At 41.3% G+C, this 26,935-nt stretch overlaps 1 protein-coding gene across 1 annotated transcript in view; it reads right to left on the bottom strand.

Annotated features, from left to right (window-relative positions):
• PTPRO (protein tyrosine phosphatase receptor type O) overlaps nucleotides 1-26,935 on the bottom strand; it is a 255,932-nt gene that overhangs the window by 17,031 nt on the left and 211,966 nt on the right. Inside the window, exons 16-20 of the mRNA XM_045288403.1 lie at nucleotides 23,504-23,572; nucleotides 20,852-20,935; nucleotides 15,031-15,066; nucleotides 10,196-10,277; nucleotides 926-1,016 (exon numbers count right to left, since the gene is read on the bottom strand). Coding sequence (XP_045144338.1) covers nucleotides 926-1,016; nucleotides 10,196-10,277; nucleotides 15,031-15,066; nucleotides 20,852-20,935; nucleotides 23,504-23,572 — 362 coding nt within the window. The remainder of the gene's footprint in view (nucleotides 1-925; nucleotides 1,017-10,195; nucleotides 10,278-15,030; nucleotides 15,067-20,851; nucleotides 20,936-23,503; nucleotides 23,573-26,935) is intronic.

Raw genomic sequence — 26,935 nt, 5'->3', positions numbered from 1 at the left:
GTGGCAGTGAGAGTTTGGTATGAAGTGGAATGGACTTCGTGGCAGTGAGAGTTTGGTATGAAGTGGAATGGACTTCGTGGCAGTGAGAGTTTGGTTCAGATTTTTTCTCCCACTCTATCCAGGACCATCGCTCATTAACTAAAAATGGCACCATTTTTAGTCTCTGTCTTCCAACATTTCCAACCTCCCTTTTCTAACTCCTCTAGACTGTAGTTGATTAGAACGTTAAATAATCATTGGAATGCATTTTAATTGTCTACTTTATAAGGAAGGGGCCCTGGAAGTTGCTTGGTTGTTTGTTAGGATGCTTTCTAACCAAGGCTGGCAATTCAAACCCACCAGCCACTCACTCTGTGGGAAAAAGACCTGGCCACATGGTCTCACTAAGATGACAACCTACGAAACTCTATGGGACAGTTGCATTCTGTCCAGTACGGTCACTCTGAGTAGGGCTAAACCTGATTTCACACACAACAAACAACAGCAAGGACTTTATAGCACCTCCCCCACCCCCACGGAATACTCTTTCATTATAGCATGCTAGGCCACAATAGAACTTGCCAACCTAAATGAATACACTCCATTTCCCTCTGTCAGTTTTCTCCCTCTGTCAGAATTGACAGACAATAACGTAGGAGAGCACAAAAATGATCTGATCTCCAAATGGATTGAGCCAACTTTGACCTCCAACAGGCCAAATGGTCAGTCTCCATTCATATGAAACTCTTCCTAACGTACAACAGAGGCTAATGATCTGATAGCACAAAGGAGATGACTGGATTCACTGTGCTCATCGACATGGCCTTGAGGGCTCGGATGACAACGAGCTCTGGCGAACGGTAGGTACAACTGAGGACTTGGCAATGATGGTGGCCCCTCAGCCTTTCTAAGACCTGAGGAGAGTGGGTACCACGGAGGATCTTACACGGTAAGATGTTTGTGTAACGGTTTTTACAGCGATTCAGTGGAAGATCTGCAGCAAAGTGTGGAATATCCAGGCCAATCAATTTCAACTCCTGTGAATGACAGAGAAGGAACATATGAGATTCACATACACAGTATAGATTTGACAATTGTTCCCAATTTTCACCCCCTGCGTGCAACAGAATTATTACATCCCTTTGCCATATCACTTTATAGAGCCTTCTTTTGGGGAGATGTGTTCTTCTCTACCCTACTTATCAACTTGCTTTGTTCCGTGAACTTAGGTAGAACTCATGGATAATTCGAGTCTTGACTTGGAAGGACCTGCTATCTGTCATGAGAAGAAAATACTCAAGGAGTTGCTGGTTCCAAAATGAGGAGACACATATTGTTAGATGCCATCGAGTGGGTTCTGCCCCATAGCACCTCTGCACACAACACTGCCCCGTCCTGCACCATCCTTACATCGTCTTTATGTTTGAACCTGCTGTTACAGCCATGGTGTCAACCCATCCTGTTTACAGGCCTTCCTCTTTTTGCTGCCCCCCTACTTTACCAAACATGATGTCCTGCACCGGAGCAGAACCCCACCCCCCACCCCTGCCTACAGATCCAGGGAAGAGAGAAATAAGTGTTGCAGGCCACAAGGACACCAAGGTTGTTTATTTTATAGCATGTTTGTATCAATAGTTGGCTATTGTAGTCCATAAATATCTTCGATATCTTACTGATCATTTGGGGAAGGTAAGAATTCTCTATATAATACGTAACATGTAGGAAATTTGAAAACAAATTCCTTTCATAATTTTGGAGGTGTGGGCTAACAAATATCTATGAAATTTGCATAAACACGATCAATTTTTATGAGGAAATATAGTTTACTTTTTCTGAAGACCAAGAATGAGCCTTCGAGTCCTCAGGAAAGACTGCAGTGAAGAGCAGTAAGGAAGGAGCTATATATAAGGTCACGGTCCCTAACTAGCTGGAGTGAAGTCTCAAAGGTTAACTGGAATTATTAGTGGTAGGTAACCTCTCCTGCGACATTAAGAATATCCAAATATCTGCCCACTTATGAGCCTACCAATACTCATAAATCCTATTATTTGAGGGTGTTCAGTTTGGGCAATGTTGGTATAGATCGACAATCATCACACTTTTCAATGTCCATGTTACTGGGGGAAAAGGTGGATAGGGCGCTCTGCTGGAGCTCACAGGAAAGAGAGGGGTGGTCAGGGCCCCTTGGGGCATTGTTCATGTCGTGAGCTTGTGAACGGTGCCTTCTGAATGGTCCAGGAACAATCGCAATCACTGCAGCAGCAGGCAGCACCTCTAGTAATGTTCCTATGCGAAGACTTACGACCAAATTTCTGACAAATGCCAATACAGTGAACCCTCGCCACTTCGCGCTTCGACTTCCGCGGCTTCACTCTATCGCGGTTTTTGCGTAACAGCACTCACTGCCTACACCCGCTCCTTCAGAGGAAAAAGACGGTGACCCACCTGTAGAGTACATCCCTTAAGTCATTTCATAGGCTATTGATTACAGTATTTGTAAGAACTATGTATAATAATACTGTATGTGAAATATGTAAGACTGTAAACTAGATGCCATAAATAATATAATAAATAATCAATGATAATTATAACGTCCAAAATGTTTTACTGTATTTTCCCTTTTTCGTTTAATAAATTGGGTAATACGAGTGTAATGGTGACTAAAGGGTGTTTTTTCATGTCCTCTATGCTCTAACTACGAAAATATTTGATTTACAAATAAGGAATCCTACTTCGTGGAATTTCATTTATCACGGCAGGGTCTAGAACCGATTAACCGCGATAAACGAGGGTTCACTGTATACAATATGTATTTATCTGTCTATAGATGGGGTTACCTACATAGCATGCTTCTTTCTATCAGTCTATTAAGTGAAGCAAGTCAGAAGCCAATTGTATTCATACGGATTGGATGTTAATATTGCACACCAGGTTTACTCTCTATCATGTCTCCCCTTTATTTCTTCAACGAATCATCACCCAGAGCCTGTGATTCTCTGGGGAAGGACTTCGGCGTTTCCTCACTTTTGGAGTGAGGAGAAACATAGGAGTGTTTTAAGACTGGTGGGAATGTGCAGCCCGCAAGGTCAAAATCATCAGTACCAGCGAACATCACAGTCCTCGCCATCACATCAGGGGGAGCTAACGAAATATCTGACCAGTATGGCCTGTGAACCGTGTTATAAATATCCCAATGGCCCTTGGCAGAAAGTAAGTCTCCCAGTCCCCTTTTCAGGGATTGAGAAAGGATTTATCGTTCATGCCTTTGTGTCTTGACTTAAGTTTCGTGTAAAAGTATATGCTTTAGAAACAAACTTCTGGGCTCTTCAACTGCTTTCCAATAGGAGATTTAAAATAAAAAAATTATTAATAGTTCAATAACGTCAAGTAGTGTGTACACTTGCTACCACAACCAGATTGCAAACTTTCTTTTCCTTCGTGCAGCAAGGTCCCCCTAAAGGTTCCATGACCTACAATCAACGCACAGGAGCCAGCCAATCACTTCCGGCTTTCCAAAGGAAACAAAAAAGTCTCAACTCCTTGGACTAGTTTGAAGTCAGCCTTAAAGGTAAACTCTACTCAGTCTGATCCTCAGTTCACAACATAGCAGTTCTCCCTTCTCAGCTTAACCCGTTAGTTGTCCGCTCTTAAAAGAGACGGCTGCTACTGTTAGATCCATTCAAAAATGGCTTTAAAGGCTGACAGTCTTGTTTTTGTAAGAAGCAAAACTGATTTTTAATAACTTGAAGCCAAATCAGTGTGACTTTGTTAGCTTCTTTTTTCAGTGGGAAACTTACTTAGATGATACTTTTGTTGCTTAAAATACTTTAGACATCGTAGGAAAGGGCCTGTATGAACAACTTATCAAAACATCCGGCCTATATTGGTGTATTACATATAGGCTGTGTGGTCTTGGGCAAATCAATTTACTGTCTGGCATCAAGTTAATTATCTGTGAAATCAGCCTAATAATACAGGCACACCTCTCCGCCTCACAAACCAACAAAATTACACTCACTGCCACGGCGTCAAAGCCAACTCCGAGCGAATATTAACGCATCGGGATGGCTCATGATGGTGAAGCTATTTCTGCTATGATCAGGTAGAAGATGAAGGGGGGCCGTTTGCTGAGCCTGGCTCTCTAACTGCTCCTTCCTATGCTGTTTACTTCAATAGCCCAACTCCCCTGCCTCCAGCTCCAACGCCGCCCCCACCCCCACGCCCACCCCCCACTCCTGCTACGGGTGGGTACAGAGCGATAAACCGCGGGTAAAGGATAATGGTGGAGACAGATGGAGGGTGAGCTTTGGAGCACATATGGAAACTGACTAACCGAGAGAACTTTAATTGTGTGCTGCCTCCCTCCTGTAAATAACCTCAATTGATAAGAGAGGTTTAATTTGCCGAGCACTGTAAAATGTAAATTGCCAAAGTTGAATTGCAGCAAAGCAGGAAGTGCACGTATATACAAAACACTTTGCAATCTTTTGTAATTTAGCCTGTCACTAGTGGAAGATCAAGCATGAAGTTTCCAGTCCAGTAGCTTTGGGCTTATTTTCTTTCCAACCATATGGAAACTCCAGAGGCCTAATCTGAAGGCATGAAGGCAACATGTGTGGCGAGAGCCTGAAACCAACATAAATCATGTTTGCGTTTTCTTTCCTTTCTTTTTTTAGAAAATAATTGATTCTCCGTTTTGTTTTCTGGAGCAAGCAGTCACCCAAGCCCACTGGCAGGCTGTGTGGTGCTGGCTGGCAGCGGGGTGGGGTGGGGTGGAGGGCAAGTTAGAGAAAGATGAACCTGTCTAACCCTGGACTACTTGTCCGATGAGGAAAGAGGAGGTGAGCAGAGGTGGTGTGGATAGGGCAGCTTCATTCCTGGGCAAGTGAATGTCCAATGGAACTGGGTGACACAGCAGAAGGACAAGAGGATTTAGAACGAGCTAGCTCGTGATAGGCCCTGAAGAAAGTATTGGTATGCTGATCATGGGCCTCTGAGCGGGCAGTAGAAGACTAAATCAGAAGAAAGTTGGTTTCTGGAAAGTCTAGCAATGGACACTGGGAGGGGGGTTAGGAATGTACTGTAGTCACATGACAAATGACTCGTCCAGGCACCTGGGAAATGAATGGAAGGAGAGAAAATGTAGGCATAGGAACAAACTAAGACCTCCGGTGTAAAACCTGGTGGAGGAGGTTGACTTACCCAAACCACTGAGATAAATTGAAGGGCTTAAAATATTTCCCATCTTATATCAAGATCAGGGTGTGTGGAGGGAGGGACTTTAGAACGGACTGCATGGCCAAGGTAGCCTGGGGTGTGTCATTAAGAGGGTGCTGATGTTCAAGTTGGACTGCTGTTTGGTCTCTAGTGGATTGGACTAAACCACAAGTGAAAACAGCTTCGAATGTCGGATACTTCCAGAAATCCCGGGCCGTCTTGTGAACGCGCTGCCAAGTGCTATCGTTTAACTATACTTCTGACCAGAGATATGAAGGCATTTACTAGCATCCTGAACACTAAGGACAGAGGTTAATAGAACAATGAGCACTATGTAGTATGACCCATGGGCTCTCAAATTCTATTCTTAAAGTCTGGTTCTTCAAGCCTTCCATATAAGAAACTTAAGACATGAGGACTCAAAGCTAATTTCGAGTTGCAAACTAACTTAAGAAAACATGTGTGTTTTTATTAGAAGGATAATAAATCTTTTCAACAGCTTCAAAATCAGATGCAGAGTGAAAAAGGAATTTATTCAGTGAATGCAAATTAGCAGCTCATATAGCTTCATGTATGACTTATAGCTGCATTGGTAATATATGTAAATTAAGACATTCATCTCAATTTGCAGAATGCTTATAAATGATACAGTTTCTCAATGTGAGCATAATCATTCAAGGTCAGTATCAAAGTGAATACAAATCCTAAACCTTAAGAAACAGAACAAATAACCGTTGTGCTGTTGACTTAGCTAAACCAGGTGTCTTAGCTATGTAGTGCTGCTATAAAAGAAGTGCCACAAATAGTGATCTTTACAAACAGAACTGTATTTTCTCAGAATTAGAAGTCAGGCTAGAAGCCAGAGTTCAGAGTGTCAGATCTAAGGGAAACTGTCTAGCTCAGGTCTGGAGGAAAGTGTTTTTCTTTTTTAACTTCTGCTCTTGACATTTCTCTGGTGCCCCCACCCCCTGGGGTGCTTGTTTAATCTCTTTTATATCTCAAAAGAGATTGATTCAAGATATCCTGTATTAATCTTGTTTATTAACATAACAAAAATGACCCATTCCCAAATGAGATGATAATCATTGGTAGAAAACTCAAAGTCATTGCCATCAAGTCCTTTTCGACTCTAGTGAGCCTGTAGGACAGGGTAGAACTGCCCCAGTGGGTTTCCAAGACCATAACTCTTTATGGGAGTAGAACGCCTTGTGTTTTCACACAGGGCACATGGTGGTTTTGAACTGCTGACCTTGTGGTTAGCAGCCCATTAGTTAATCAGTAAACAAGCAAGGTTCCCTAATCACAAGTACAGCGGTAAGGATTTACTGCTCTTTTTTTTGGGGGGGGGGGGTCTATATACTTCAATCCGTAGTGTTTTAACCTTTGGCTCCCACATTTATATCTTTGCCACCTGCATCATGCGTTCACCCCATCGCATCATTGTAACAATCTTCAATCAACCCCAGGTCCCAAATCTCCTCATCTGAAATATCTCAATCAAATATGGATTTGACTTCAGGCATGTTCCATCTGGGAGCAAAATTCTTCATCTGTGAACCTGTGAAATCTAGACTACAAGTTATCTGCTTTCAGGCACAAAGCAGATATTTCTGTGACAAATGGGAGAAATGAGAGAGAAAGATGGGACGGCAACATCAATCAAGTCCACATTCTGGCAGGACAATTTGCATTAGCTCTCAGCCCTGATCATAATCCTCTGGTCTCAGAAGCCATCGGGGCATCTTCGCGGCCCTCTGGAAGGACAACGCTGCTCCCTCACCTTCAGGAGGCTTCCTTCTTCCGGTCCATCGGAGTCGTGACCCTATTGTCCAGACCCCAAGTAAGCGCATTCTTCTGTTCCCTGGGCTTAGCAACCCCATTGCTCAGTTTGGGGCAGTCGTCCGGTGCACTGGGACATCTTAAGGGTAGTTGCACACTCTAAAACTGGGTGCATGAAGATGCAACTCTTGGCACCTAGGAGGCTTGGGTCCGACTCTTTGAGTGCCTGAGTCAGTGGCCCTAATACTTGAAATGGAGAAGGCCCTGCTTCCTAAGCGCACTCCAGGAGTCCTGCCCACTCCAAGCGGCTCTAGAAAGGATTCTTTTCTCTTCTTGGAGGACAACAGGTATAATTCCTTGGCCCATTTTTGGCTTGTAGAATTCTAAGAGGCAGGCAGTGACCTCTCTTCTTTCTTTGCCACCTTCAGTCTACAGTCTAAGCTGATGGGTTTTCTGCTACGGCAGTTGATTAGTCTGATCGGTCAGAGGCTTAACTGCTTTCCAGAAAGATTGCACCGCTGTGTCTTTGGTCAACATGGGAGGACACGTCCTTCATTTGTACAACAGAGTCTTCCCAATTCTGTGTTCGTTTTCTACAGTTCACTTATGAAATGTTGCATATTTTCTATTTCATATATATAGCAAAACAAATTCCCTTTATTCTTTAACTTTTATCTTATTCTTGTGAAGAATATACAGAGCAACCCCCCACCCTCCCCCACATTTAACAGTGTCTCCATGGAAGGTTTAGTGACGTTGATTGCAGTCTGTGACTCGTGCAACCATTCTCACTCACCTTTGCGGAGTTGTTCTCCCTCCTACACATAAACTCTGCCTCTCCTGTTCCTATCAGACGCTGTTGTGAATGCAATCCTCTATAGATAGTTCTTAAAAGAGCATAGTGCTCAAAACAGACTTTTTTTTAACTTGGTAATCTAAACTGTTATTTGCTTGGTTTTAAGACACCTCCGGGAACATTTTGGGTGAAAGGATTAAAGATGACCCCACAGCAATAGTTTTAGGGTATGCACAGTTCATGCTTCATGCCATCGTCTTCCTCTGACAAGACCACAGAGCTCCTTTAAGATCTTGCTAAGAAATCTCATTAGCCAGGTATCCAAATTCATTATTGAGAAATTCTACCTTCTGCACGTGCACATACTTCACAAAGTTCATTGCCGCTGCATCAAAAGCATCATTCTTCCTCCATTGTGCAAGCACAGGTTCTTCATTTCCTATTAAAGTCTCAGCCAAAGCACATTTAATGTGTACATTTCTAACATTTCTGTGGCCGTCACCAAATGTGCTCTCTGAGCTTACTGAGACTTTCTGGATAGCTCTCCCCACTCCTGTCTGAACACGCATCAGCATGGCCTTTGACAACCAGAATTCTGCCAACGGTCTTTCAAGGCAACCTGGACTTTCATGGTAAGGCACTCTAAGGATCTTCTCGGCTCACGTAGTACCCAATCCTGAAACCACTTTCTCATCACAGGTATCTAGAGCAGTACTTTCAGTTCTCGGTACCTAATCCAGGCGTTGTCCTCTTGTGCTGTGGTAACCTGGGTACCACAAGTAGGTGGCTTCAGTCAACAGAAATGTGTTTTCTCTGTTCGGGAAACCCAAAGCCCAAATGCAGAGTGCCACTTCCACCGGAAGGCTTTCTCTCTGGATCCTTTCTGGAATAAAGTTGTCTCTTTTTTACCACTGGCTGGTTTTCCTGGTCAAAAAGAGGGTCAGCCCCAAATAGGAAAACCCTCAATGGGATGGCTTCACACAGTGCCTGCAACCCTGGGCTCCAACAGAACAATAGTGAGGGTGGCACAGGGGCAGCACTGTCGTGCTCTGTTCTGCTTGGGTTCTCAATGCATCCGAACCCACCTGATGGTCCCTAACATCAATAACACCCATTTTATAGATGGAGCAACGAAGGATAGAGACCTGAGATTTTTTCAATATCATCTAGTAGCAAAATGGTACTGAAAATCCCAGTGTCCTCCGCGTGTGGCATTTAGTATGGTGTTTATAGATGTCTATGCAACCAGAGCCTGGCCCTGTGTAGAATGTTCCACGACATTTTGACATTTGGTGGCAGTTAGGGGCATGGTATTTGATAACTTATGAGAAACTTCTCATGTTCAAATTTCCTGTTGGACTATCCACCCTGGCTAAGAAGTAGCTACCAAAGCTGACCTTCAACCACAGTGAGAAAGCAGAGATAAATAAATAAGCAGAATGAAGGGAAAACAGCTCTTTTTTTAATTACAACTTGGTGTTTCACGGAGAGGAGCACTTTTGGTAGGTGACGTGCAGTCTGTGCTGACTCATAGTGACGCTCGGTACAACAGGACATTGCGCTCCCACACACCCTCCCAGACGCTGCTCTGTTGAAGCCCACTCAGGAGACTGACAATAAAGCCTCCCGGTATTCAGAACAAGCACGGCAGTCGCCCCTTTTCCCAGAAATGCTGAGTGCATGAGCTGCTAGAGAACCAAGAGGGCCTGTGGCCATCCCAGCTGCACGGCGAGTGTGGAAGACAAGCCGGTGGAGGAAAGGGGAGACCCACTCATATTCTGCACACTCCAGAGCTCCTGGACTTATGCACGTCCATTGACTCAGCCACACTTTGAAGTCTACATGCTGCGGAAACAGGAAGCATTGGCCACGTGACTTATCCCTCCATGAACCATGCGACACTCTATCTTCCCAATCTCTCGAAGAGGAATCGAAAGCAAACCTCCCCAGGAAATAGTAAGTCGAACAGTCAGTATGCCCCAGCTCTGATGGCCCGCTCGAAGCTCCTCTCTGCCCAGGAGAAAATAGAGCCCATCTCATCCCTCACTCCCCCACACGTGGCCTAAATGACATGGGAAACAAACAAAAATCTTCTGACAGTAAACTTTTATTTCAGGTCCTGGCCTCACTTCTCCCTGCACTCCCCAGTTCGCTGGTTTGCAGTGCAGCTTCCCCTGCACCTACCCGTGTTTGCTCTCCAGAAGCCTTAAGTCGATGTTCTCATTCTCTGCAGGCACACCATCCAAACTGACCCCCAACCAAGCACTGACCACCCTCACTCTGAACCCACATCTTATCCTCACTCTGCTGATTGTGCAACAATGCCACAGATACTGCCAAGCAAAGAGTGGATGATTCTGTAGACACTTGACAGTTGCCAAGCCCCATCCATTGCAGAAGGTGGGAAATACTTTAACCACTCACCTCGAATTGAAGAGAAAATTTATAGTCCGAGTCTTTGGCCATATCCTTGATGTAGGCATCAAAGTCATCCAGCTGAACCGGGCTTCACCAGACACACAGACACACACACACAAAATGCATGGTTTAAAAATACTGTTGATACATGTTATATAATGTTTAGCACCATACTTCTCAAATTAGCATCACTTTTCTTAGAGAAAATAGAAGCGTTACCACTAAAATTCTAGCATTCACTCTTGCCCTCAACTTTTTCTTTGTCCACATTATTTTAGTAGGAGCTAATCCAGACATCATACCATCCATAGCTCAGTCACATCAAGCAGTAGTGTACAATTGCTACCAAATCAGTTTCAAAACATTTTCTTCCATCTTGAATTCCTTGATATCAGCTCCCCCTTAACTCCTTCCCCGACTGTACTCCCCAAGAATGCTTATTCTAGTTATCTCTATAGAGTCATCTATCCTGGGTTTCATACACTGAAAAAACGTAGAAAACACATGCTAATGATTCAAGAAGGCTACCCACGGTGACAAAATGTGACAGAGATAAACCCCAATATGAGTCTCACACACACACACACACACACACACACCACAGAAAATATTAAAAACCAGATCAGCCCAAAATGTATCAGAGGGGCGATCAAATGACAAAGTTTTAACCATTCGAGTCCGATTTATCATTTTAATCTACTATTGTCATCTCTCCAATCCTCTCTGATGACCAGGTTATTTCCATGCCTCAATGATGGCTCCAGGGAAATCACCACAGACGTATTCCCTGTGTCGGTCCTGCAAATGTCTTTTGGGCTTTCAATGTCGTTCATAGCCTTCTACACATCAGAATATCACAATTTAAGGTCCTATATTATTTCCTCCTTTGCATTTGGATTATATAATTTACTATCTTTGGATGGCAGACATTTGCATGCTTCTTACATGTGTGGTTAGTTGACATCTCAGTTAGATGGCTGCTTGTTTGGAAACAAGCTTTTAAGATTCCAGATGCTACTCTATCTGAGAGCTGGGCACCATCTAGTTTCTTCGCCACACTTTTCTACAGCACCATACATTCTGTGTTTCCTGCATGAAGGCGAGTCTCAAGCAGGAATGAATTTTTTGGATTTCACTCCTCCACCCATCCCCCTTTGACTAAAGTTATCAGTCCCTAAATATTGGATTTTTAAAGAGGGACTTCTATACCAAACCTTCTTGAGATAGGTGAAATCTCTAGTTTCTAATAAGAGTAAAGACTCATATAAACATATGCGTTATTTCTCTAGAAAGCACTGATATATGAAAAGAAATGAAGGTTTAGAGTTTGAAGACCTGCTAGAATTGTTTTACCACCTATTTTTTGTGGGATCTTAATTCTTCTGAGAGTAAATGTTCTCATCTATAAAACATTACATTCACCCCTATCATACTAGGTTGGGATGAAGTGTAATAAAGAAACTTGTACATGCAACTGGTTTTACAAGTACGAAGGTTTGCACCACCTCCACTATCTCCCCAGAGCACAGGAAGGTTGGGAGGTGAGGCACTTGTCCAGAAAGTCCCCCTTGGCTCATTCTAGGAAAGTACATGTTCATGGAAGGTTAGACATGGTCCAGAGCCACATTCAGGGAAAACATTCAAGTTTATGTTTTTGTGTCTGCGGTACACGTTCTTTGTTGTTGCTTTTGGGGTGAATCAGCATTAAGCTTTATTTTTCATAGTTTTCTGTAGCTGCTTATTCCATTTAGCATCTACTTATATCGCCCCTCTCACCCGCAAGCTGCTCTCTGCTTCTGCAAAGTGACCTGCTTTATCTTTCATCCAAGACTGTGCCCCGTGGCAAGGCCCAAATCCTTGACTTTTCCCTTCATTTTTGCTGCATGTTACTCCACTTATAACATCTATTTGGTGTCTCATATTTTATTAGTAACTGTATAGCATTTAAAAGACATTCAGTGAATGTTTTCTTTTTTATGTAAATACTTTTTAAATATTTATTTTAAATAGTCATTTTATTGGGGGGGCTCTTAAAAATCTTATGACAATCCATCATCATTCATTTGTATGAGGCGCACTTGTACATGTGTTGCCAACAACATTTCCAAAACATTTTCTTCAGCGAAAGTTTTCAATGAACTAATGTCATTGATTAATTTATACTAAGGTTTACTAGATTTTAATGGGCACTCTACACTCCAGATAATGCATTTATACTTTATTACTTTTACTTTACCATAATGCTCTCCAGCCATATACACTCCATAGTTAACAAATAGTTTGATGTGCCATCTTGCTTGGCTATATTTTGAGATAGACCTGGGCAACTTCAGCCCATGCTCTGGAGAGAAAGTCGAGACTACACAGTTCAGTAATTCAAGACTACGTGGCTAGTCAGTGGCGGAGCCTGATGAGAACACAGAAGAAAAGTGATTCCTGGTTTCAAGCTTTTCCCATTCAGACTTGCCAATCCCGTAAAGAATGACGGGAGGAAGGCTGTGGTCCTGGAGCAAACTTCATGAGGGCTGTACTCCCTGATGCTCTCTGAGCAGATCACTGCCTTCCAATTGGATTTAACAATTCTGATTTCATCTCATGATTGGGATTATGGAAACATCAATAGAGAAGGATAATTCGAGGAAACATTGAAGACTTAGGCAAAGCCAGAGAGCAGGGAAAAAGACCCTGAAGAATGCTCAGGAAGTAGAAATGTAAATCGAATGGAGGGACAGGAAGAAGTGAAGGAAGGAAAGAAAGGAAGCTGGGAGGGGCAGAGACCAGTGGACACAGACTTGTTTAAAGGGAAGCAAGAAAAACAGGGCTGGGCAATGAATGGACACATGCACTTTACACCACCGATGTATGGATGGATGGTGATAAGAGTTGTATGAGCCCCTAATAAAATGATTAAAACAAACAAAAAGAAAAACAGGGTTTTGAGTGGTTTCAAACCAGTTCCATCATGAATGACACGGAGAAGTCAGAACCAACCTGATTTTGTAATTCAGGAGGGCTTTGGAAACTTTGTGGACAATTCCATTACCTTTCAGTTCTATTTTTCCGTGAACTTTTGGAAGCCCCTTGTAGGTAGGTGCACTGGAATCATAACTGGAATGGGAAAGTTTGTGGGTCAAAGTCATGGAGTGAACGACTAGAAAAAGGGGTCATAAGTCCTTTCACGAGGCTGATACAGGAGACGGGGTGGTTGTCAGGACTGTGAAGAAGAGCAAGACACAGAACGTGATGCCATTGGCCCCTGTCTTTGACCTGGGCACTGTTGTTTCTGACTGCCACAACTCAAGAACGCAGATGGCTCTGCAACGTGTCAACGGACCCTGTGTTCTAAGAGAGAGGTCACATTTCTAGGAGGGTGTTGACCTGTACTTTTTCCTATTCCAATTATTCTGGTATACCCACATTTTAAAAGTTGGGGTTCTCTTCTGGTTTCCGGTTGCTGGCCATGAATGAATCAGGAAGACCTGGTTTGAAACTCTGGGGGAAAAGAAGGATGCAGCCAAGGAACAGTGGAATGAAGACAAGTATTGATAGAAAAGGAGTGGTGGTGTGAGGTGATGGAGTCAAAGAGAAAGGGTAGAAAGAATGGAGAGGAAAAGGCAAGGTAATGGCGTTTAGAGTGGGGGAGTCATGGGGAAACAGGAAGAGGAGAGAGTTGAAGGGATCACAGGTTGCTGGGTTGTGGGCAGGCCTGACTCCTTCCAGATTCGACCAAAACCTTTGCTCAGGTATTGCTGCTGCTTCTCTCTTCCTTGGTCTTGTGAGGACCACATGTTGATAAGGGCCCCCCTTTTTTGTCCTGAAAACCTGTCCTTCAAGCAATCGACTCTATACCTTTAGCTCATTGAGCAACTTCAACCAACAGCTCTGAGCAAGAACATCTCTCTGTTTCTGTCTTGTGTTCGTGTGCAGGTGGACAGCATCTCTTCTGTTTAGACTGGCTTCGTGTCTGCTTACTTGTCTCCACATCACTTTGGGCACAGCAATGGAGGACATGGTGATTAAAAAATGGATTTAGGAAAAAACCTAATTATGTTATTTATGTGTGCCATAAAACGATGTACCAACCAAGGCAAAGCAGAACTATATTTGGCACCATTCTTCTTTTGATTACACATGCTATGGCTTTTCTCCATTCAGCATGGCGAGCACAGCTGTGGCGGGAGTCCCTAATTGCCTCCTTACATTAATTCATCAACATTGTCTCCTAAGCAAGTATCAAGAATGAGCTCCATTCATATAAGCGTTCTACTGTTTACATGTAGAGTTTAACTAAGAAAAGGCCTGGAGGTGATAAACTAATTAGCCTTTTGAAATCAACTGATGGTTAATTTTCACCTGCCAGAATCATAATTCTTATGATTTCACAATTCAATAGATATAAAACCACAGGCTATCTAGAGTAATTATCTTTGTCTATTTCTTCAAAGGATTCCCTGAGCCACCATTTCTCACAGCATTTGTTGTAACATCCAATGAAATAGAAGCTTTTTTCTTCCTGCAATAAGTAGCTCGCTATAAAGTCCAAGGCGGCAAAGGTTTTTGTACATCGATGGTAAATTTTCATAGGTTTTGAAATCTCTTGCAAGGTGACTATAATCCCTAGCAACTATTTGTGCTTTGATTGCCTCCTGCTTTCTGTGATGCACATTCTTCTTCTTCACTGTCTAACAGTTCTAACTTGCACTGTGCCTCGCTATGGAAACGTACACTTGCCTCTTCCTTAAGCATCCTTTCAATTAGGGAGCACAGCCTTTTGATTTTGGAAAGACAGGAGCATTATGAGTGAGAATACTTTACGAAATGATCTTGCAAGTGGAACTTACTTGGTCAGTTTCCTCTTCTTTAAGCCATTTTTACTCCTGAGATTTTTTTAAAAGAAAAAGAAAGACAAATTCATCAGAGCGAAAAAAAATTTGATTAACATAGCAATTAAAACTAAGGAGCTTTAAATAGTTACATCAGAAACCTCAATTTTATTTAATTTTCATTGACTATACCTTAGATTTGTTTAATTACTTTTCCTTAAATGAGACGGTAATGATAATAACTTCAGATTCATTTTTAAACTTCTACTAGATTACAGGGAACATATCTATACTTTATATTTCATATATATTAAAAACTCTGAGTTCTAGAGATTCTAAATTGCTAACATGTTTTGTAAATGTATAAAAACAGTGAGTGCCTACAAACCCCAGATTGTACAGGCAAAAGGAGGGAGGGGGAAGGAGAGGGAAAGCCTAAGGAAGAGCTAATGGTGGGAGAGTGGATATATTTTCTCTTAATTAAAGACTAAAATAATATTTCTTGACATTATGGCAGAGGGATGTGAAACTGTGCTATCAGTGTTGAAATGTATCTTGTGCCATTTTTATGATGAAATTGTTCCTACCTAATTGGAAATAATTTATAGTCTTGGAAACTCTATAGAGGTTCACTATGAGTTGAAATCAACTGAGTGGCAGTGGGTTTGGGCTTTGAGTTTTAATCAAAAAGTAACAAAACTGACCCAAGTTAGGTAACGTGAAGATAGCATCCTCTGAAACATTTCATCATTGAGTGTATTTTAATTGTAATTAGGTAAATAATAAAGATTGATACCAAATTGAGTTTGAGTGATATGATAGTAAGCAATTCTTCAGAAACAACTTTTAAACATTTAAAAATGTCTGAATAGGATCACCCAAACTTTCAGAAAGTAAAAGCTTATAGCAAATAACAAATTGTAATCTGAGTACTTACATGAAGCAAAATATTAGTTTTGATTTATGTTTAAAAGTAGGACTGTCTGTGTACATCTACTTCCTGAGAACCTTGGTCAGAATGAAGCTTCTCTTACACTTCAGAGGCCTTTGTCAATGGAGTATTTCTCCTATGGTATTTTTGTCACTTACACACATGCCCCTTGCTAGATGGTGCTTCCCCACTCTCAGCCCAAGGCTGGGTATAGTTAATGGGATGCACAGAGGGTGGTCTTTTAATGCTTATTGAATTGAGGGGGCAAAGAAAGGCCCTCATTATTTCACTTAATGATTCAATGAAGAATTTGATTGCAGGGCTTGTGAAGCCCGTGGGAAAAAGTAGGACTTGTGGATGGAAAGAAAGTGATGCAGAAAATATCCCTCAAAGAAGGTGGAATTTCTGGTTTTCATCTCTTCTCACTTCTGTATGAAGACCGTCTATTTAATAGTTACTCTCACTCCCCCATCTCCCTTTAAAAATGTTCTGTCCTGTCCTCTTGTCTTACGTGCTTAAAATTAGAGAAAATAGGCATTCAAGTTTTTAACCCTCATCCCTGTCCCCTCCCCCAGTAAAATACACTTAAAAAAATAAAAGCACTTAAATGTAAACAGTTGTATACAAGCATCGGAGAAAAAAATATGTATCTTTTTTTAATCAGCCCTTGAGATGTGGATTCAGTAAACTTTAGGAATCCTGTATTTAATTTGTTTTGTAAAAGCCAATATGCATAGTACTGCCTTTATGAAAGCAGCCTGGAAGCATAGCTACCTAACAGCTCTGGTAAAGTCGGGAGGCTGCCAACATATTTTGCTATTGAAAGTGAAAAAACCAAACAAAAACCCCCTACAAGCCCAACTTTCCTATCCAAACAGGCTTTCAGGGAGACTGGGAAGAAACAGACGTCTGCGTGGTGGCAACACTGAATACATTCAGTGCTGGAATACGAAAGCTGCTACTCTTCAAGTGCTGTGAAGAAGCCTGATTCATGGAGGAAAGACACTTTTTTTTCCCTTTCCATCTGATCCACCATAAATGAACTTTAAATATAAAATAATGTTCTTCCATGGTTTGTATGGCATTGCTCTATCCTTATTGTCTGAGATAGTTAAAGTTTATTGTGCCAACCTGGCCGATAAACACAAGTGGGATTAATTGGAGAGCGGAGGGATAAATGGCTCGGTGAACCTCGCCTTTTGAGTTCTCTGGTCTCTTGCTTTGTGATGGTTGGACCAGGGTGCAGCTGCCTTAGCAAGTTCCCTGCTTCAGCTGGCAAGGCTCGCTACCTGCAAGACATCTGCCAGCACTGAGATGCTTTACACTGTTCACTGATTCAGCTTTGCTCCTGCAGTCGGCGTCATTGTGTGTGTTTTGTGAGATGGAGGAAGACTTTGTGGATTGGTGTCAGACATATGGGTTACTGTTGGTCTTGTGGGCTTGGGCAGCACTGGGTTGGGATGTGTTCTTGGTGTGCACTCACCCTTTATATAAAACTCTCTCTTATACATGAGTTTCTGTGGATTTGTTTCTCTAAAGTACCCAGACTAATACATTGTCATAAGGTCGTTCTTTATGGTTTGTACACTCCTCTCATTGTTCTGCGTAGGGTGAGCTGAATTCCTGATATCTGAAGGATTTTTGTATCCAGAGGGTGTGAGGGAACATGAAGAGACTGAATTGGAGTGACAGTGATAGACTTTTCCCACCTGTCCAATTGCTGTGCTAATTCTCCGACCAATGTGAAAGAAAAGTCACTTGTCACCTGTAAGCTAAGACATTGCTAGCAGTTTCAACTTCAGCATGTTATAGAAAGAGCTGGTGCATGTGCATGTTACAGTGACATTTGGGCGAAGCTTAGGGCATCACCTATTCATTGGCAGCATTTTTCTGGACAATGGACAAACAGCACCCATCAGACAGACAGCATATATGCATATAGGATCATGCACGTCCTTTGGTCTTCCTTTTTTTTAACTTATATTAGCTAGAGCTCAAAGCCCAATTGACTTAAGGAAGTTAAAATGCACTTTTGTTGTCTCTTTTAGCTAACAGGAGTCTTACCACGAGGCAATGGCAGAGGCATGGGCTTTTTAACAGTTTCAAACACCAACAAAACTCCCAACCCCCTATTTCCACAAGTGCTACTTACTCCTTCATGAGCTGAATGGTAACCATCCCTAAATCTTACAGAGATCTTTAGGGGTTAAATCATTCTTCAAATAGCACATGCACTTATCATGAACAAAGCTGAGCATTTGCTCTAAATGTTGCTTCATGCTTACAGTGTCAACTACTGAGGATTTAGAACAGGCAGAGGAACAATTGCGTGAAGCATGAGGGTGGCTAGGGTGGTAAATGAAGAGGTTAATAACATGGAACCTAGTGAATTCTAGTTCAAATGAGACCGCGTTGTACGGGAAGCACAATCGAAGGTCATTAAAGGCAGACATCCTTGCAGAATGCGATTCTGAAACGAACCTAACTGGGCAGTGGTGCTCCACACAGATCCTGCTACCACCCCAGGAAAAGATTCGGGCAATGCTAGGAGGGTGGGGGTGTGGAGGAGAGGGGGAGAGAGAGAGAGAAACTCTTGATTTCCACATAAACACTAGAAGCAACTAGGGGACGTTAGAAATCAACAGGCACAAAGTTCTGCAGGACACAATTTGTAGAGGAAATAGAGTGTGTAAGGAATCGGCGTGAGCTGTGTTTTCTTGTTAGCTGGTTAGGTGAAATATGACGATGAGGAGGAAACATGACTATTTAGCAAATCGAACCGGGCAAAATACTCAGATGCTGTCAGTTGAAGAGAGGAGGTAGCAAACAAGACAGTTCAGTGCCGGTGTGGATACTGAGCTGCATTTGGAGGGGATACTGTTAGCTGCCTTTGAGTCACCCTGCCTCCTGAAGACTCCGTGTGCAATGGAAAGGGACAGAGCCCGTGCCCAGGATTGACTGGGAATTCTTTGGGGGCTCATGGGGATTCAGAGCGGTTCCTTAGCTGGTTTTTGGAAGGAGATTTCCAGGCCCTTGCCCCTGTCCATCTGGACTAGAAGCTCCGCTAAAACTTGTGCGCTATCCGGGCAGTGCACACATTGACTGACGAGGGCCTGCACACGACAGGCACTGGATAGGAGGCTAACCTGGGTCTCCCACATGCAAGGAGAGACTTCTGCTCCAGAAACCACCAATACCTGATGCTGGAAGGACTAGGGACTACATCTTTTACCTCTTGTGTACTAGCCTCGGGCTGAAAAGACAGTTTAAGGTCAAGGTATTCTCATTGGGTGGGATGTGGGAAGTTCAGGGAAAGTGGTGGAAAGCTTGGGGCTCAAGCGTGTGTCGGCTCATATTAAGATAAGCACTGAGAGTCACAGTCTGATTCCAAAACTCTCCTGAAGAGGTTCCCCTAACTTGGAATCTCAAGCTATTAGAGTGGTACTCAAATCGAAGACCAAAAAGCGGTGGCGAAGTGGGAAGCTGGGTTCATCAGACACTCAAATATGCACGAAATCACTTGATCTAAGCTGAAAATCCCACCCTGCAAATTAATTGCAAACTGTGGAAGGTATTTTGAGGGGTTTTGTTGCTGAGATGCCAATAATAGGTAGAATACTTAGGCATTATTATTAGTAAATGCCAAGTTAAAAATAAATGAAGGTCAAATGGAATTTATGTGAACGACTTAGTCTGAGAACTCTCTGAGGTCAAATATTGAAACTCTGGAGTAGACTGCGGTGAAGACTGGCAGGTCAGTGGGTTAGCACTGGGCTACTAACTGCCAGGTCAGCGGATGGAACCCACTTGCTGCTCCATGGGAGAAAAAGAGGCTTCTCCTCCCGTGAAGTTTCACAGCCTCAGAAACCCAGACGAACAGTGCACTCTGACTTCAAGGGGCACCGTCAGTCAGAATGGACTAGTTGTCGGTGAGCTCTTTGTCTTTAATTTTTACAGTGAAACAGTAAAGTCATGGTGGTGTAGTGGTTCCGTGTTGGGCTGCTAACTGCAAGGTCAACAGTTTGAGACCACCAGCCACCCCACAGGAGAACAAGGGCGTTCTACTCCTGTGAAGAGTGACAGTCTCGGCCCCTCAGGGGCTGGTCTCTGCCTTACAGGGTCACTGCGAGTCGGAATCGGCAAGGACTGGAGGGAAGTGAGTTTGCTTTCTTTCTTGTGTATTTATTCTGACCTTGAAGGTGCTAAAGAACAGTTCCTCAATTTTCTTGTCGGATAAATAACTCTCCAGTTTGCTTTTCATTATTTGTCTTCTGTAGGGAAATTCACATTTTTGTACATCATTTAGTAGTTAAATATCATGGATCAATATTTAGAGACAATGATTTCTTTGTCAGATCTCCAGGAAGCTCTGACATTTTTTAATTCCTGAGGCTCAGGAAGAGAAATGGATCTCTAGATGCAGATTTGCAGAACGAGCTAAATCAGATCATTATGCAAAGAACTTTCCACATAGTAAGTTGTTCAATATTCATTGAGTAGCATTATCAGGAAAACATGAAGCCCCAAGCACAGAGGAGAGTTGTCTGGATTTTTTGACCTAAATACAGATCTGCCTTCTTAGAAATCTAAGTTGTCTAATTGATGGAGGCCTTGATGGTGGTGAAGGTCCATGGCTGACTCAACGAAGAAACAAATGACAGCTGAGAGGTGGAAGAAAGACTTGGCAAGAACATCACAAGAAGAAAATCTAATTTGGAAAACATTATAGTTAGCATCTTGGTACCATCAACTTCTCCAATCCATTTTAATACTAATATGTGATTAATAATTGTAGATGGTAAAAACATAGTTAAAAAGAGTTTCTTTTTTGTTTCGTTTTCACTACTTAAAAGCTAACTTTTAGAGTCTGTGTTAGGTAAAGAGTAAAAACCAAAAAAGATCACTTACCAAGGATTAATATAAAATGCCAAAAGATAATCAGTCCAAAGACAGGAGGGTAGCAGGGTTAAGAAAGCAAATATACTCCTACGCCTGTGAGCATTAATAGATAACAGATGTAAAGATGAAAAAGCGGTAAGAATTAGTAATACACACTGTGAACAGATATCAGTAAATTATCTACCGGGATCAATTAAAATGACAAGCACCTTAATTACATCCAATGAAATATTATTCCACTCTGTGAAATTTAAATGTGAGAGCATAAGCGTTGTAATACTGACAAAATCAGTTTTATTCACACATGACCATATTGTAATCAGATAGATTTCTTTCAACTCCTATTGTTTCAATTAGTCTGCTATTAGGTGATTACATTTTGCATTCAGTTCAATGAGTCTCTTAAATGCCTTGTTAGTTATCTTGATTTTTATTCTTAGGGATTACCTTTCTAACACTTGCATCTTATTTTAAGAAGCCTATATAACACCCTTCAATAACTACACAGCAGTTGTTGTGAGGAAATATGCAGTCAGCTTATGTATACTGATCACTGAACACTGATTATAGTGAAGAGTGAGTTAGCCTTGTTCTAAGATTTTTCAGACACATTCTTTTAAAGTTGAACTACTAGGTATGACTTTCTCTACTATTTTTTAATTTAAATGAATGTATGCTTTCAAAATATAACTCTTAAAACAGAGGCACATAAGATCTTTAGGAGCCAGTCATTCAAATGAAATTGCTCGTCAAATACCTAATCTATAATCTTACTGATATTCAGCTCAGTGGAAGCAAATGATTTGACTTCACTTTAATTCTAATTCAGACTCACTTTAATTCTAATTCCGACTGCTGATTTAAAATGCCTGGCTTGAATCCAATTTCAGATTTCCAAACCACTTGTAAAATAGAACATTTATTAATGGAGATGTAAAAATAACCTGTAGCTGCACCCGTATTTATTCTGAAAATTAGGGGGTGGTGCTGTCACCTTGTCACTTGAGTTATAACAAATTCCCACTGAGCTATCCATTTTCAGCCAGAAAATGCTCGTGCTAATCAAAAATGTCTTTGCCAAGAACTACAGGAGAATTGGCCTGGTTTTATAGGAAGGTTATGAACGGAATTCTCCTTTACCTCAGTTCTGCCACGTGAAAGTAAATTTTATTTGAATTGTGAGTGGTTGTGCAGACAGTTATTACTTAGCTCTCATAAATCATAAGTCATCGCATCAATTTCTAAATGGTCCACTCACCACTATTCTGTTGTTGGCCCCTTTCTGAGAGGGAAACCAGAAGAGAAATATATCCTGATGGGGAGTCAGTGTTCTGATTTTGGAATAAAAGAGTGAAAAACCTAGGAAGGTATCCTAGCTTCTCATCATCAAGGATTTAATGAGTTTCTTTATCTCCACAGTTGGATAATTTAATAACAAAAATTTAATTTAAAATATTATTTTAATAACAACACTCCATTCATAGTAAACATTTTAGTGACCCACCATACTGGTTTATTAAAAGGAATTCTCTTTCAATGAAGCTCACTCAGAGAAGTATTTTGAATAAAGCCCCACTGCCCTTGCTGATGCTATAGAATAAAATTTCCATTCCCTTGCATCTATTTTTTTAAAGGATAGCCATTTTGAGGGGTTAGAAAAACAGGGGGGAAAATTACTTATCAAGGATTGATTATTCGTGGATAGGATACCTAATAAGAAAGGTAAGCAAAGGCTTACTTGTGTTTATGAATCTGTAGTGAACATTTTCACCCAAAAGGCCTCCTGAAAAACACGTGAAACTGTTCACTGTAGATTAATAAGTACAAGTAAGCCTGTGTTTACGTCGCTTCCTGGCACTCTTACCCTACTAGCAATTGTAAATTTGAAGAGTTTTGATTCTGTAAGGGAGGGGCTATGGTGTCGGGAGAGAGACAGATGCCAGCCATACTTAGAAGCAGAGTCTTTGACGTGGTGGAAAGAATGTGAGATCATTCACCACAGAGGAGTAAACAAGCACAAGTAAGCCTGTGCTTAGCATGTTTATTAGATAATTTGACACTGTATGCATTTAAATGTACACTGCATGGTTGCTCGCAAGAGAAACAAACCAAGTAATGTCAATAATGCTGGGTTACTCTGAAATGCTTATTCCTACCCAAGCATTAATTAATGTTTCTAAATGCCCAAGAATTAAGAACATTGAGGCCTTGTTTTTTTCATTCTTCTTGGATTTAGCATTTCTTCTGTAAGTAGAAGCGCAGGGCTAGGGCTCCTGGCCTGTACACTCCTATCTCATGTTTGAATAGTCCTGGTGGCTCCTATCTCCAGGCACTGAGCTGGGACTTCTGAATGGCAGCCCTGTTCTACCTCCTGCCGCTTCAGGGCAGTCTCTCCTTGTGCCCTCATTGCCCTGCAGTCGTTTGCACAGTGGCCTCCATGCTTTGTTGACTGTAGCAAATACAGAACGGGCTACAACATTGTCTAAACTTCTGAACTGATAAACTCTAGCAATTACTGGGCTCTGTAAATAAGATGCAACCTTTGTAAGTACATTTTCAAAGGATAATCAGGTAAAGGAATTTATCCCCCAAAGATGTTCAATTTGGAGAACACATAACAGAGCTAAACCATGGGGAAGTTTGTTCTAAAACACTGCTCACCAGTTGTATGGCAGCTTTCCATCCCGCTCTAAGGATGCAAAGTTGACAAATGTCCCGGCTCCACATTCCCTGTTGGAAGGAACCACAAGGTCAAGGTTCGTGTTGGACAGAATACTCTTTTTTTTTTAAAGTTTCTATTATTTTTAATTTTTTAAAATCGTTGTATTAGGGGGTCATACAACTCTTATCACAATCCATACATACATCAATTGTGTAAAGCACATTTGTACATTCATTGCCCTCATCGTTCTCAAAACATTTCCTCTCCACTTAAGCCCCAGGCATCAAGTCCTCATTTTTCCCCCTTCCTCCCCACTCCCCCCTCCCTCATGAGCCCTTGATAATTTATAAATTTTTGTCATATCTTGCCCTGTCCGATGTCTCCCTTCACCCATTTTCCAGGCAAAGTTATCACTGGCTTGTAATCACAGCATGAAACTATAGTACAAATACACAAGAAAAAAGAGGAATAGTCCACAATCCTTTCCAAAAGGCATTATGACCCTAAAATGAATCTATGAACTAGTTGGGTATAATATCTATAACTACATATAGTATGTTATGTGTACTGTGTCAATATTATATATAAAATACATTGAAATTGTTCTCAATCATAAAATGTAGAAACTGTTCTAGACAAACAGAAGATTTTCCATTTTTAATAAATAGTTTTTGTGGGATTTTTGTACATCTTGATTTCCACTCTGTAACGATGGTACATCAAGATAAACTGTTTCTTTCATGAAATCCTTTTTCTTATATTGTAATGAACTATGTTATTAATCATTTGAGATAAGAGTATCAAGAGTGATATGGATCCAAATTCGTTGGCTTTTACAGTGCCTCATACTCAAAATATGGATTATTAATCTGAATATAGAATATACGGCAAGTGTTCTTTTTCCTACCTGAAGAAGAAGGTAAACATACTCTCGTGTCTCTTACATCTTTGGCTTAATATCATGCATAAACTATATGCCTCCTTGGGACACATTTATCTACTTTTTCTCCAAGCGAAAGTCGTGGAGTTAATTTGGAGTTGAATCAGACAATTGGGCATTATTCTTGGAAGCAGACCTTAGATTTTACCTGACTGAAAAAGTTTAGAAATCCTGATCCAATGGCCAGCTGAATAAATTCAAAGTACCTCTTTTAAATATCTATGTTGTAAACTAGAAAAAAATGTCCATGCAATAATTAAACTATCACTCCTTCCGTTGCTAACTTTATTACCACCCCAGCCACCATTATTCTTATGCATGAACATTGATCGCAAACCTATGAGTTCAGTATTATGCTATGATTACTTTGTGCTATCCCATGATTGCTCCTATCCATGCACGCGTGTCAGAGCTATATCATATCTCCTGAATACACATTCTTTCCTTGACTGCCAGGCCGCCAGATTCTCCTAGTTTCCCTTCCACTCCATCTTCCTCTTTTCAGTCTCCTTGGCTGTTAATTTCATTTCTCACTGAAACTCTTTGCACTGGATTATTCCATGATTTAATCCAGGCCCCTTTTCTCCTACTTACCATATATCTACTTTCTGCATTTAATCCAGTCGATAGCTTTACATTTACTTACATACTAATATAACTTATATACCAAATTCCTATCTTCAATCCAGACTTATCTCCTGCACTTTTAAATGCTCGCAAATGTCACTCTTCCAAAACGGAAGGTTTGAGGTTCCCCCAACTCGGAAATGCTTTTCACCTAAACTCAAGCCACTTGATGGAAGTTCCAGCCTCTCAGTTGCTAGAGCCTAGAAGCCTGGAACCACTTTGGTGCTGCTTTCCCTTAATTCATTATTGATTTCATTTTATATCAGATCTGTTAGTACATTTTGTTTCCTCTACCTTAAAAGTATACCCAGCATCTATTTATCTCTTCTTTCATCGCACTGTTCCAGAATGATCCACACTCATTTCTTGTTTTGGGTACTGTAATGCCCCCACCCTCACTTCATAGGTCTGCTTTGCCCATGCCTAACACAGTATTGGTCTCTACATAAAAGTTAAAATAAAGGAGTTAAATCATGTCAGATCTGTTCATCTGCAATGGCTGCCCATTTCACTCAGAGTAAAAACCAAAGGCCCTCCAGTGACGTATGAAGCCCTATGTGACCGGCCATCATGTGCGTGTGCGACCTCTCCTTCTCCTTACACTTCAGCTCCTTGAGCATCTCTGCTGTTCTGTTCTCCAGGCCCCTGCCTCAGGGTCTTCGCACTGGCTAGTTCCTCTGCGGGGCACACTCTCTGCTCCGCCCAAACTCCCTCGTGTTCTTTAAGTCTTTGCTTAGTTATCACTCCTTTAGTAGATTTATCCTTCACCTCCCAGAGAGCTGCTCCCCCTTAACAGTACTGCTAACCCTCTACTTACTCAGCTCTTCCATTTTTTCCTCCTAGCTCTGATTACCTGCATACAGGCTATACAATCTTTTTCCTTTTATATTGATTGCTTATTATCTATCTCCAGACTAGAGTACTAACTCTGTGAGGGTAGGAAATTTTGTCTCTTTTATATATTTTGCCATATATTTTGTCTCTTTTATAAATTTGGTCCCTTTTATATATTTTGCCATAATTATATATTTCAGCATCCAGAGAAGTCTAACACAGCAGGTGCTCAAATAATATTTGTGAAATGAATGATTGACACCTGGGTGGCCTGTGTCACTTAGGAATTGATGGGTTGTTCTGACCACCTCCCACTTCCCACCTCTATCTTTCTAAGACTTTCTCAAATGACAACCTTCAAGAATCTTGATGTTCATTTTTGGGACTAGCCACCCTTCTTAACCTTCACAGCCTCCCATTTTTCTCATCTTTATAATAAAATCTAGTGTGTACCATTTAAAAATAATTATTTGTGTACAAATCTCTAGCTAACATGTAAGTTCATAGATTTTAGGCTGGATATCTATTTTTTGAATATGTCACTTAGGGAATGATTAAATTATTATTAGATGAATGAATTTATGTAGGAATAATGTAAAAAAAAGTTGAAGGATTTTGATAGACAATTCTTCAGGCTAATTTTGGGGAACTATAAATTTGAACCAAATTTCTCAAACCTTGTAAAACTCAGCTAAGCAACTGTTTCTAAAGGGAATTAATAGATTCTTCTGAAAACAAAGGAGGGCACATGCAATTTTTGAGAATGTTCTCTGAGGAGCAATACAGCAATTGAAAGAAATAGGGATGCACAGAAGTCATAAATCAAAAGGTTTTTCTAACTGCAAGAAAAATGAAACTGGCTACCACTCTGAGTAATAGGCACAAAGGTTACAGAGGACTGCTAATGACCTAATCATAAACTCCACAGTATTTTCTGATAAAACAGCTTTAATATAACTAATGAGGAAAAGCATTTTTAAATTTATTGATTTTATTTGTTCTCTCTCTCTTTTTAAATCTATTTATTGGG

The sequence above is a fragment of the Echinops telfairi genome, unplaced genomic scaffold, assembly GCF_000313985.2.
Source record: "Echinops telfairi isolate 266 unplaced genomic scaffold, ASM31398v2 ScPeMD7_21;HRSCAF=78, whole genome shotgun sequence".
NCBI lineage: Eukaryota > Metazoa > Chordata > Mammalia > Afrosoricida > Tenrecidae > Echinops > Echinops telfairi.
The sequence above is the reverse complement of the archived record's forward strand: the minus strand, read 5'-3'. Positions and strand labels throughout refer to the sequence as shown.